The sequence below is a fragment of the Akebia trifoliata genome, chromosome 6 (genome assembly GCF_017979445.1).
Source record: "Akebia trifoliata isolate Shusen 1 chromosome 6, ASM1797944v1, whole genome shotgun sequence".
Classification (NCBI taxonomy): Eukaryota; Viridiplantae; Streptophyta; class Magnoliopsida; order Ranunculales; family Lardizabalaceae; genus Akebia; species Akebia trifoliata.
Window position 1 is genome coordinate 540,088 of NC_141380.1, and position 14,028 is coordinate 554,115.

The 14,028-nt window shown below is 33.2% G+C and overlaps 2 protein-coding genes across 2 annotated transcripts; both read right to left on the minus strand.

The window, feature by feature from the left end:
- Positions 1-1,294: 1,294 nt before the first annotated feature.
- LOC147399368 (RING-H2 finger protein ATL74-like) lies at positions 1,295-3,132 on the minus strand. The gene has a single exon (XM_086444678.1). The coding sequence runs from the start codon at positions 2,018-2,020 to the stop codon at positions 1,424-1,426; it is 597 nt and encodes a 198-aa protein (XP_086300804.1). The 5' UTR covers positions 2,021-3,132; the 3' UTR covers positions 1,295-1,423.
- A 5,752-nt stretch (positions 3,133-8,884) lies between these two features.
- Positions 8,885-9,682, minus strand: LOC147399369 (non-specific lipid-transfer protein 1-like). The gene is made up of 2 exons (XM_086444679.1): positions 9,231-9,682; positions 8,885-9,128 (listed from the first exon to the last, which is right to left on the minus strand). Exons 1-2 carry the CDS (start codon positions 9,572-9,574, stop codon positions 9,119-9,121), a joined length of 354 nt encoding a protein of 117 aa, XP_086300805.1. The 5' UTR covers positions 9,575-9,682; the 3' UTR covers positions 8,885-9,118.
- Positions 9,683-14,028: the final 4,346 nt, after the last annotated feature.

Below are 14,028 nucleotides of genomic sequence, written 5' to 3' on the forward strand. Positions count from 1 at the left end.
AAATTTGACTTGGAATTCGTTAATTACATTGAAGTCTTCTTGGAATAAAATTTCAAGATTTTTTTTTTTTTTTCTTCTAAATAAGCCCCCATTAAATATGTGTGGCTGAACCTTGTGAGGCTAAAACAAGACTAAGCATATATACTTTCCTTGCACAAATTTGAGTTTGGAATCCATTAATACTGTTCAAATCCACTTTGGAATAAATTTTTCCAAAAGTCGAACATATAGGATCCACCACCAAGTGTCATAGTTTAACATTACACTTTTAATTGTTTTAACTTTTAACAACTATTTACAACTTTTTATGATTGAAATTGGATGCAATGGACTGTAGAGGATACATAAGTGTACTTGTAAGTGGGTGAAGAATCCTATATCAAGTAAAGTTATAATTATTATTATTTATACATAAAAAATAAAAATAAAAAAAATTCAGGAGATTTACCCGACAAACATAATTGTTGCATTTTTATATAAAAAATTCTCTTGTAATTCTAACAACTTCAAGGAAACCTTACTTTATGAAATTTGTAACCCATCAACCTTACTTTATCAAGTTTGTCACCTAACAAATCTTGGAGTGGGGATCCAAATCATAAAATTCAAATTCATGCAATTATTTTGCTATTTAACATACTTAAAAGTGGATCGTGACCGCATCAATTTGTAGCATCCAAAAATAGTATTTGATGTCACTGGAGTATTACAAGGGACAAAATTCTAAAAACTTTGAAGAAAAAAAAAAATTCACCATTTAATTTTAGTTTTAAATTTGGGATCTTGATAGTCATTCATTTTCAACACTTTTCATCAAGTTCAAAAATGATTTTTATTTCGATTTCATTTTTTTTCTTTAAATCTTAGTTTTTGCATGAAATCTAGGAGATTGGTGTTGGATTGCCAATTTAATTATTTATGTGGGTCCAACGACTCTTGATTGAAATCCTACCAAGTTAGTTATTAGTAAGGTTTGTCTAATAACAAACTTGATAAAGTAAAGGAGTTTTTGTAATAAAATTACGAGAGAGATAGATCTGTCATGTAAATCTCTCAAAAATTTATTAACCTCTTTTATTTTATTTTTATTAATAAAGCACCCACAAAATTTTGTATGAATTCCGAGCCAATTAGATTAGCCAATTAGATTTCTCTTCTTTTTCTTAAGCAAACAAAAAAAAAACCTCTAAATTTTACTTTCCTATTGAATGTTTTTTTTTTAACTTTGGCCTTTTCACAACTCACAAATATTGCAATGAAAAGAGGAAATAAAAACATACTTAAAAAAAGGAAATACTAATAAGGTCCTCATCTCTATACTCCCTTAAATATAAACAAACTAACAACCTTCTACAACTACAAATACAAATAAAGATTAAAAAAAAACTTGTAACAAATTTTGGCTATTTTCCAACTAAAAACATTAACTCGAATCATCCACAATTACAACGACCCCTCCTTGCCCGCTAGACACATTTCCCGGTGGCCGGATTCCGACCTCGACATGAGCTGTATCGGGTGGCGGTGGCCGTTCAAGCAACGAATGACGGCAAGTTGGGCAGGAAGAGTGTGACACTAACCATGTGTCTATACATCTGACATGAAAGCCATGGTTGCATTTTGGTAGGACCCTTACTTTCTCCCCATCCATGAATTCTCCTAAGCAAATTGGGCAATCCGTGGCCGGAATGTTGACTCCCGACCCATAAACTGCCACCGGAATCTGACGTAATGCACGCTTCTTCAGACCGGTTCCAGCCGAACGTACCGCAGCTTCATCTGTTGTTTCAAATGCAATCCGACGACCACAACGTAGAGCACAACGTACGATGGAGTTCAATCCAAGTGCGCAAATCAGTGCACATAGCAAAGCCGCCAAGATGATAACCATGTTGGTATCGAAATTGGCTTCATTATTGTAAGATCCACGTGACCTAGTTCCATTGATCATCGGAGACGAAGACGAATCTTGTCCAGTATCAAGGAGAAGCCGATGATGCATGTGGTGATGACTCACCATTGCTAATTAGGCCAAAACCTCACCAAATTTCCCCAAAATCAATTAAGATTGTTGCAACAAAAATTACTTACATACTAATCCATGGAAGAATTTATGCCACTGTGAATCGATCAGATCCTGCCAGTCATAAAATTTAGACTGTTTCTCGCTTTTAACGAACCGAACCGATGAATCTAGACCATTTCACTTGGAATTTTGTTACACCACGGAGTATGAAGAGCAAATCGAACCACAAATGAGGTCAACAGTGTGGAAAGCATATCTATAGTCTCTATGAAGGAAACCTTCCCACAAATTTTAATTTCTCTTGTGTTCTCTGCTTCTTCTTCTTTTTTCCTTTCAAAAGAGTAGAAATGGAGGGTTTAAATTGGTAAATTGAATGGTTGGTGATGTTTGAGAGGAAAATAGGAGCAAACATAGAAGTTGAAGTTGAAGTTGAAGTTGAAGTTGGGGGGAGCCTCTCTTTTTTTTTTTTTTTTTTTGTGTGTGTGCTTCTTCTTGATATATATTTTAACTAAAGAGAGAGAGAGAGAGATGTTTCTTTTGAGTTATGTTCTCAGGATTCCAAGAAGATAATGATACACAGAGGGCATCTTCTTGGTCACTAGGATAAGGAAGATTGTATATGTGAGCGTGTGTGTGTGTGTTTGTCACGTGTGTGAGGGTAATATAGGTGGTGGTGCTTATCTGAAATCGGGACCGTCGATGATGCACGATTTTACCTTCTTAATAAAAAAATTATCCTCTCTAACTGAATTGAAATTTCTTTTGAAGTAGGATTGATGAGAAAAATAAAACAAGATGATGATGATGATGGTGATGATGATGTTGATGTTAATTGAGATATTTTACAACAACAAAAAAAAAAAAAAACCAAAATTCTATTTTACCCGAACGTTTCCAATGCTGAAATTCGACATCTTAGATGATCGGAAATCTTCTTCATGTCATCGACATACTGGAGGGGGTGAGTGAATTTGGATTTGGAAGACTTAAGGCTACTGTTATCTTTGGAGATGGTAAGGGGGCACGCTTAGACACAGTGAAAGTAAGATTGATTTGTGTCAAGGTTGGTTTCTTTTCATTTCAATACATACTATTAATCGATAAGACATTTGGGTTAGCTTTTAAGTTTAAAAACCAAAGTAGAGGAGAGGTGTACAAGAGAATTTTTATTATGGTACCTGATACCTCCTAATCATCATTAGTGTTTTAAAAAAATGCTTATTCTAAGCACCTAATCCCCTCTCCCCACCCTAATTCCCTTGTATAATTGACATAATTCTGTCTTGATTTCAGTTATGTGGAGTGTCGAATACCACGATCAATATGAACGGTCTAGATTGAATTGTAATTGATTCGCTGCCATTGTCTCATTCGACCTTATGTTACTTTTGCCATCATAGTAGGCAGATAAACACAATAATTACAAAAAAGAAACATGTATGCCCCCTCATTCTTGTAAAATATCTTTCTTACCTATCTTTTTTAATTGGGCTTTATCTTTTGATCTGGCCCAATAGTAGTTTTGATATCTAAAGTGAATAATTCAATGACTTCGATTTTTTTTTTTTTTTTTAATAAAATACTAAGAAGGTATGTTTATCGCATTGAGATCTTTTTGAGTTTTGTGGGTGACCCACCAATTTGAAAACATGTAAAGAAGACAGATATACACGTAGATAACGTCCATAAGTTTGTGGTTTCGTGGCCATGAAAGTCCTAGAAGGAGCGCTTCTGTCTAAATTACACATGTCACTATTAGTGGACCCTCGGTCATTTAAATCATTCAAGTTCCATCTGAATCCCTACTCTTCACCTACCTTACTAAATTCACATTAAATGGTTTAATAAATAGGTAGGGTAGAGAATGAAAATTGTTGGAACAACTTCAGATACATTTATTATGTTATATATATAACTACTCTAGCTGAACCAATCCCTGGGGTTAGCTTAGGGTTGTTAATTGATCGGGTCCAGATCAGATCGGATTGATTTAGTATCAATCCAATAAGGATCATCCAATAAGTGTCAGAATGGATTTTATAAGATCTTAATATTAGAATTCAAACCTGATCCAATAACAATCGAATTGAGTTCGAATTGGTACATCAAACCTAATTTGATATACAAAATTTAAATAAATTTAAACATTGTATAGGATCGGGTCTTTATTAGATTGGGACAGGGTCAATCCAGATCCAATCTATAAAATATCATATCAGAACCTTATCAGATTGGATCCATATCTAAAATCAAATCATCGATCCAAATCCAAACTTATCGAATAAAAATGAATCATATTTTGGGTCTGATCCTACCTTAGCCCGATCCACTTGCCTGGCCGCTGCAACAGTCAGCTCCAACCTCAAGAGTTACCATGTTAAACTAGAGATCAATAACCCGACCCAGCTTTCCCGCCCAAGGATGAAGTAACATGGCCATCACAAAAGCATAAATCATCTTCTTAGGATGCAATATGGTTCACTCATTAGTGTCTTTTGCATCCAAGCCCCACACTAATGTTAGTGCCGTGACCATTATCTGCCAATGTTGTCCCAGCTCTCATCATTCTTCTATCACATCAGCTCACTATGTCATGAAGTCACATATGTAAATCTACAAGTTCCCATAAGAGAACTTACATATAGGCTAAAGGGTGTGTTCCATTGCCGAAAATAAATTAATTCAATGGAAAAAGAAATAATATACTAGTGTTCTTTTTAAGGTGATTTATTGGTGTTTGATTTGTTGTTTGCTAGGAAAAAATAATTCACTTATTTTGGGTATCCCTATACCCTTTGAGTGAGACTAATCCCAGGGTCACACACACCACCCTCTCAAAAAATCCTACATACAATTGATTGAGTCGAGGTTCAACTGGACCTAAAGAATGGCTCCAGAATTCATAGTTTCGAAACACTTAACCTATCCTTCTTGAAGAGGTTATCTAGGCTTGGCTTGCCACTAGGCCAACCCCTTGGGGTTTGTTTGCAAGAAAATTGATTTGTCATGAGAATGTGATTTTCCCATCCCTTACAAAAATGATCTTTATTTAAAACAAAAAATTAATTAATTAATTAATTAATTAAAGTTGGGCTCGCTCCTATATGTATGACCACCATTGAGTTCAAATCAAAATCCAATTTTACACTTTAAAATGAGACCGAGTAGCCTTACTAAGTTAGTAATGACTTCACCCTTGCTAAGAGTCCTTGAGCTCACCTTGTGACATAAAAAACATGATCTAATATTTCAGGATTGTAGAGGATAAAATTCTATGAACTTTGAATAAAGTAAAATTCAAAAAAAAATTATTTTTCACCATTGAATTTTATGTTAAATTTTGGAGTTAGGTGGAAGTTTGCCATTCACTTTATTTACCCCCCTCTCTCTCAAAAAAAATATATATATATATGGATCTCACTTTTTCAATGAAATTCAAAGAGTTGTGGTATTGAATTGATAATGTGGTAATCTATTTGAGTGAAACGACCCTTTGTAAGGCTTAAAATCTTTACCTAGTTAGTAAGGAAAATGTTTTTTTTTTTTTTTTTAATTATATATCGAGAAGATTTTCCATGGATTTTCAAAATAATGGAACTTAAAAATTAGAAATAATTCCCAAAACAGAGCATAAAAATTGATTGATTTTAAAAAGTGTGCACCATTTAAATTAATTTTGAAAATGGTAAATTAATATTTTCAAAAATAAGTTTTTTATATCAGATCAGTAAAAATTAAAATGAATAGTATTTTGATAATTTTTCATACCCAAAATACCTTTTTTTTAAAAACACTTTCCTTACTACCTTAGTAACATTTTAAACTTTATTGAGGGTTGTTTTGCTCAAATGGATTTCCACAACAGTAATCTTATACCTCAGCCTTCTAAATTTCATTAAAAAACTAAGTTTAAAAAAAAAAAAAAACAATTTCTTTTGAGCTTTATCCAAGTTTTTGAAAATAGACGGTTATCAAAATCCCAAATTGAAAATTAAAATTCAATAATGAAAAATTATCAAAACACTATTCATTTTTATTTTTATTGATTTGGTAAAAAACCTTATTTCTGAAAACCATAATTGACCATGTTCAATATTAATTTCAATAATGTATCATTTCAGGAATTAATCAATTTTTGGTGCATGTTTTGATAAATTAACCTTAAAATTATTGCTCATTCCTGTGAGAAAGACTTAAATCCAAGCCTCGAGACAGGACAAGGCCTTCTACAAAAGCCTATAAAACAAATCTTTTTCATTTTTTTTTACTTTCCTTTCTTGATCAAACTCAAGTCTAAAGAAGAAAAAACACATCTGACTTTAAGAGGAAATATAATCATAAGCCCTTCTCCATGTATCACGCAACCTTCTCAAACAATCAAGCTGAAAATCATGAAAGAAGAAATATCAAGAGCATAAGCTCATCATTGCATGCTTGAGCCATCCCGACGAGGTTATAATTGGCCGTAATATATCATTTAATCTAATTAGTCAGTAATAGTAATAGATGATGCATCAGAGAAAATATTTAATTGTCGATTTGGATTATACGTTCGTTCTAAATCCTGTGACTGAAAATGATTTGGTTTCAATGGAGAAATCAATTGTATTATTGATTAATTGGTTTGTCATCGACGCCCATGTCCTATGTACACGACCCGAAAAAAGACAGGCAACTCAAGATAATTTCCTACGCAAATCCTAGATGTAATCGTTGCTTGTACACAACCATAAAAATCCCAACTTTTCAACAAAAAAATAATAATAAATCAGAATTAATCTGCAGCTCCTTCAAGTAGAAATTCAATCCAGATTAGTTCACAAAATTTGAAAAAATCTTATATATATTGAAAATATCATATACTTTGCCAATTAATATAAGAAATATCATGTGAAATATATGATATAATATATCTTAGTTTAATAAATGAATTATAAATTCTATATTTTTAATAATTTAAAATATTTATTTTAAAATTTCCTTGTTTTTTCTAGTAAGTGTCAGTTTTTTTTTTTTTTTCATGACTGAATTATTTTCAAACAATTAAAAATATAGAATATATTTTAACACAAATCTCGGAGATACTTATCTCAAGGATAAACCTCAATCATTATATTTATGTTCAAAGGGTTGAGATCATGTGTTTTTTTCATGAGTCATTTTTAGGAATCAAGGGATCCTGACCCTATATATTTGAATCAGGATATTCACGCCTCTTAGAGCACCAAACTGATCCTTTTAGCACTTTCAACCCCCTCTTCCCACACATACCAAGTAATTTTTGAGATAAATCCTTGACAGTGGTCCCTTAAGAGGAATTCGAACTCAACACCTCTGGTTCTTAAGGTGTGTTATTGGCCATCTCACCCACCCTACCTTAGATGGTTTGAAACATTGAATGTTGACCGTTGTGCCTATTGAAGCCCTCAATTTGAGGATCAGTGCTATTTTTGAGTTGCTATCTTATGGGTAATTTAGAAGTAGGTCCATAAAGACAAAGTGTATCAAATTAGGGACTGAGCCCATGGAAAAAAAAAAAAAAACTCATAATTTGCTTCAATCACTTGGCGATATAATTAGTCGAGAAATTTTTTGTTCATAAAAAACTCAAAGAGTAATGCTGGGGTGACACAGGGATTTACTATGATTCTTACATTTCTGACGTGGAGGTCGTCACATAATCAAACATGCTTTTTACTAGTATCTTGATGAAAGACATCTATGACTATCACATCAATACAGTGAGAATCACAATGAGAAATAAAGTCCTCCGAGGATTTTTCAAATTCAAATCCAATGTTTCACACAAACAATCACAGGACCCCTCATGCATTGATGGTATTCCCAATTTACTAAAACACCCACGTTAGGTATGCCTTCAGAAAGAGGGGAATGTGAAAGAATTTGATTTGTGATTAAGAAACGAAATTCTCTATCATCATTAAGTGAATAAATTGTTTAAAACAAGTATCAATATGATCGAAAACCCCCAAACCCTTCAAAATTGAGAGAATCTCCCGAAAGTACAAATATAATTATGGATAGCAAATTTCAATCTCCAAACCTTAAAAATGCTGCGGTGGACATACTTTAAGGCCCACTAGATTTTAGGCCCACCGGATGGTACTGAAGACGCTACATATAAAATTTGCTCAATCACGATTTAGAAACAGTTGATCAGTAATTGTATTTGTTCGATTGGTCATTTATTGATTTATGAAATCGAAAGGTTGTAATAGTGTCAACCCTATTTTCTTTTAAGAAGTGGACCAATCATTCGATCTAAAAGCAATTTTCTTTTAGAGGTTGTATGTATTGGCACCCCATATTTTACGATCTGCATCCCAATTCCTTATTTAAATTATTTATTTATCAAACCAAATAACTACTTTCATTAATTGAGAGAAATTCCATTAACACACCACGTTTTACTTATAAAACATCAATCAATATCTAAACAATTTCAAAAGAATTAACCTAACTCACGGAAAGAAGGACGGATCCCTAGTTAACATGCTTTCATTTTCATCCCATCTCAGCCGTGGACATGATGATATTGATTGTTTTGTTCTTTTTTAATTCTTATTGGTAGAGTACATAAATGGGATGAGGACTTGAAGACCATTATGTCATGTCATCATGACAGATGACGTGACATGACTTGAGGAGACCATATAAACTCATGAAATAGGGGAAGTGTGACTTCCAAGTCAATAAATCATCTCGCTCATCAACAGTACTGGATAGATCTCACCCTTCTTTTTTATCTTTTTTTTTTTTTTACGTCCATTGATTTGTCTGGACTCGAGAGGGTCCACATAAATGAAGAGTGATCCACATAATTGAATATAACAGATATTGAACAGCAAACGCATATAATTAATATTAAGATATATGGTGATATTTCATAAGACCACCACCAAACCAAACGATTACACAAAAGAAGAAATTACAAAAGAGGGGGGCGCATCCGAGGCACACTATTAGGCACATAACCTAACAGGTACCATAAACCCACCTTAATTATTTCCACATTATTACTTATTTTATTAAACCCTACATAGTTAACTATCTCATCCGTATCATGAAACCTCACTTCACCCTGCATCACAACAAAACAAAACCCAAAGTTAAAAAAATAAAAAATAATAATTAAAGCTAATTAAAAAAGTAAATTAAGATGAGAAATATTGGAGAAGTATACTTGGAGCAGTCAGTGGCGGGGCTGATCTTGTAAGGGATGGAAACCCCACACTTTCCAGGAAGAGCGCTGGCAAAACCTGGATTGATACCAGCGTTTGAAGCTGCAGCTTGCTTCAAGCACGTGCAAGCGGTCTGACGGTCTGGTGTGGTCTTAGCTGCACTATAGAGAGCCTTCACCCCACCGCAACATGGAGGTGGGACTGCACCACCACCTCGCAAGTAGGGGAGACAGGGCGTAAGTTTCGACAGTACAAAACCGCATGTTATGACTGCTTCGGCACTTGGTGCACTCACCACAATGCACGCCAGCACCACACATGCAAACTTCAACGCTATGGAGGCCATTTCTTTCTTTCTTCTCTGTATGTAAAATCTAAAATGAAATGTACTACTAACTCAGTTAACTCTTATAACTCTTTAGTGGGTGTGTGTGTGTGTCTCATCCTATCTTGTGTTGAGTTTATATAGAGAGAGATTCAAGGAGAAGAGAACAGGTGGTGGTTGGATTCTTTATTGAGGGCTTTTAATCTTCTAGGCTTCTAAGGTCAAATTTTGCGGAGTTTCTTTAGGGATACAAAACGTTGTTGGACGCTTTTCTACACAGCGACCAATATGAAAGTGACGTATGGAAAGTTAAGATTAATGGATCCACTATGGCCGTCCTCTTTCTTACTTAGGGTACACTTGGCATTAATTTATTAGTCATTATACGCCTTTGTGTCAGACGAAATTGGACACAAGATAGCGGATACTACTATTAAGTTGAGCCTTGAGAATTGAGAGAGTACCACGTCATCAAAACAATAAAATCTGTCCAATAGATTTGAAATTCGTTAACCATATTTTCAAACCAGTTCATTTATTTATTTTTTTTTGTTTTTACGAAAATAATTATGATCTAGACCAAGAATCGTTTAAAATTTTGAGATGTTATTAAAAAAAAAAAAAATTCTTCCAACATAGCACCTCTTCAACTAAGTGTTGCAAAGGATCTGCTCCTGCCAAGAGATGAGCCGAAAATGAAAAAGAGACTCTTAGATCAGATTGAAGCATGAACGAAAAAAACAAAATCTTTGAACCACTCTATAAGACGTGTAACCCATTTTGTTTTGGGTGTGGATCCTCTTAAGTATTTTTTTTTATATATATTTATAGGAGAATCACAAAGGACTAAACATATTGCCAACGTGTTTTGTCTTATAACTTAGAATGAGTTGATCTTTTGTAAGGTGATTTTCAAAAAATTAGTCAATCCCAAATTTATAATCCATATAAGACTAAATGTTTTGCCATTCAACCCCACCCCTTAAATATATTTATGTAATTCTATATAGTAATTTTTCATAGTTGAGAGAATGCCACTTGGACAAAACATCAAAATCTTATCATTGAAAATTAGGAGTTCAATGATGTACATTTTCAAAGTCTTATATCAAGTTAAAAGAAATTCATTTTTATTTTTATTTAAAAATAATAATAATAGGATCTTCACCATCCTTAGACAGTTGATGAGGTGATAAGTTTTTTTCAGGGTGGTGTGCTGGCATGGATAGAGACCTATAGGGAATTACAAGAAAAAGAAAAGCATCTACCACAGAGGATCCGCTCCTTTTTCTAAAGGGTCTACAAACTACATTACAAGTTTTGATCATTCGATTCAAACATTGGCAATAATATATGGCCATAAAGCACATTTTTACTGTGATAAGAAATTATAAGCAATCTCATAATTCTTTTAGATTGTGGGTCTAAGAATGGGTCGGGAATATATTTCGGTGACTAAAGCTTGAAGATTGATGTACCATTCTGCAGATGAATCCACAGCTCCATGTCTTAAGTCTTAACCAACGTTAATTGTGAATAAAAATTTCTAATACAGCGCACGTAAGATAACATAATCTCATATTTAGCTGTCAAGACACCATATATATAATGCTCCATCATGAATTAATCTCGAAAGGGGGTCACTCTGAATCCCAGCTAGGTTTGAGCTTGAAATCTTGTTAGAATTTATCACATGTAAACATACATAATCCCGATTACCATCTGTTATTTAGTCAACTAGAAAAAGGGCTTTGGGCATCACTTTTTATGTCTATAGGAGCGGTGTTTATTCTTCAGTTGAAAAATGTGTGTAAAGATGATTTTTTGACTTCAAATTTTTTAAAATCAATGTTTAAGGATCAAGCATAAATCGGTATCCAAGGTTCTGCACTTTTTTCGCACGATCCCTTCATCCGCGAAACATGCAATTTAGATGTTAATTTTTTTTAAAATTGAAGTTTATTTAAAAAAAAAAAAAAAAAACTTATGCCCAATGTTTTTTTTTTTGTAATAGTAGTAGTATAACCACGTATGCACATTGAAAAATCGAGAGTAAGATATTTTACATCTAAAGACAACTCCAAAATCTCACGTAATTAGAAGTTGGAGTCTGAATGGAGGCTACTAAGTATGCATGGATAGACGAGGATTTTGAAAGTTCAAGCTTGGAAGGACTCAGAGATTAAAATCTATGAAACGGTGAACATCGCAAGAAAAAGGTGCACAATATTCCATACTTTTTTACTATTACCTTGTTAAGATTTTTTTTTTTTAAAGATAGTTTGCTAAAACTATTGTTAACTTGATCAATTGAGTGTTTTCTAATCCTCTAGGAAATACTGCTTGGGAGAATGTAAAGAAAGGACTGAAGGATGACAAGAAAATTACCTCCTTAATAATAATGTACTACAGATTCAGTAATTACATCCACAAGAAAGAATATTCTATACAAGTTATGATCAAGAAATAAGCTAGAGTGATTATTTTCTTTATTTCAAATATACATATGAATAAAGTGATTGAGGGGGATGTTGTCCATTGAATAGAATATTAATAGCTAAAGTAGCGATGTGCTTTTAGAATATCATATGGTAGATATATGTATCAATCAAATTAAAAGAATAGGCGAGATCCTATACGGTGTCCCGTTCCTATAGAAAGGTTGAGACATAATTTGATTAGAAAATAAATACATTGAACTGCGTGAAAGTCTTGATTAGGTGCCCAATGTATTTTAAACTCCAAATACAACGAGCACACATTTGCTGTTAACAAATTTTTGTGCTTAGCTGATAAATCAATAGCATGACGCTACTTGTATTGAAAAAACACTTAAAATGGAAATTGTTGGTTGTTTAGAAAATTTTCATCCACGAACCAATCGCACGTACTTTTTTTTTGCAATACATGTGGCATCATGCCATTGGTTCATCAGCTTAACACAAATATTTGTTAACAAAAAATGCATACTCAAGTAAAATAATCATGTAGTCCCCTATCCTATTTTATAGGAATGGGACAAAGAATTGGATCTTGGATCTTAAAAGGAGAAAAAGAGAGATTTATTGGGTAGACTTATGTGGTATAATTTTATTACAAAAGCTCTCTTACTTTATCTCGTGGGTTATTTGAGCAAATCTTACTTTATGAATCATGCTATCATGACTAACTTAGTAAGATTTGAAATCTTACTAGGAATCTTTAGGCCCACATGTATTATTTATATAAAAAAATATTTTTGAACTTGATTGTAAATGTTGAAAATGATTGGCTATCGAACTCCCCAATTTAAAATTAAAATTCAACGGTGAAAATTAACTTCATCTTTTTTCTTCTTTTATTTTAATTCTTAAAATTTTGTTTTTTTATAATTCTATAACATCAAATAATATTTTTGGATGCCAAAAACTTATGTGGTTAGAATTTACTCCAAGGTATGTTAAGAAACAAGTTAAATATATAAATTTAAATTTTATAACGTGAATCCCACTTCAATATCAACTCTTTAACAAACTTGATAAAGTGAGATTTGGTGAGTAACGAACTTTAAAGTTACTAGAACTCTAAGAAAGATTTTTGTAATAAAAATGCATCAGTTGGATTTACCCAATAAATTTTTAAAGAAAAATTGTATAAGACCACAATGGGATTAAGTATGCTTTTGATTTCTACATCTTCCTCCACGTCCATACCATATGCTATAAGCCTATCCCTCACCCCACCCATAAAACCCTACACGCTCAATTCATTCACTTGTGAGAAGTTTGGCACCGACACTCCGACAGGCCAAATTCTAATATTAATGGCACCGACATTAACGATACGTGTCCACAGGATGATGATTTATCAAATTGATACATATTGTAAGGGACCACATGGGCTCTCAAAAGAACAAATATTATTTCGGGGCATGGGACATCATCTTACTCAGATTTCTGACTTAGCTCATTTAGTACGACTCTCTCAACCATTACTCTAGTTTCGTCCCTTTTTCTTTTTTTTTTTTTTTTTTTTAATTTAAAATCTCTCGCCCGATTCACCGACTAGTAGCAGAGCTACTTTTTGAGAAAAAGAAAAAATCTCCATCTTTCAATCCCAATCCGCATTCGCACATATCTCGAGGTAGCTCAACTTGCATGAGCTTTACTGAATTAGATATTGGTGTGGGGCCAGCCATAACATCAGTGGACCCAATATATAGACTGGTCTTCCATGTCCTGTATTATATATATAATCAGAAAAATCAAACACCTGGAGAGGAAATGGTTAGTACGATTGAAATAATTAATAAATAAATAAATGAATGATAAATCAGTAAGGTCAATTTTGTGGGCCACGCATAATGAATGTTATTGTCCCACAAGTCTTATTTACCAGTGGAGACCCACTCACGTAACAAACGACATAAAGCTACGAAAATATCGAAATTAGATTTGCAGATAATAATACATTTGATACGTGGCAGAATACAAAAT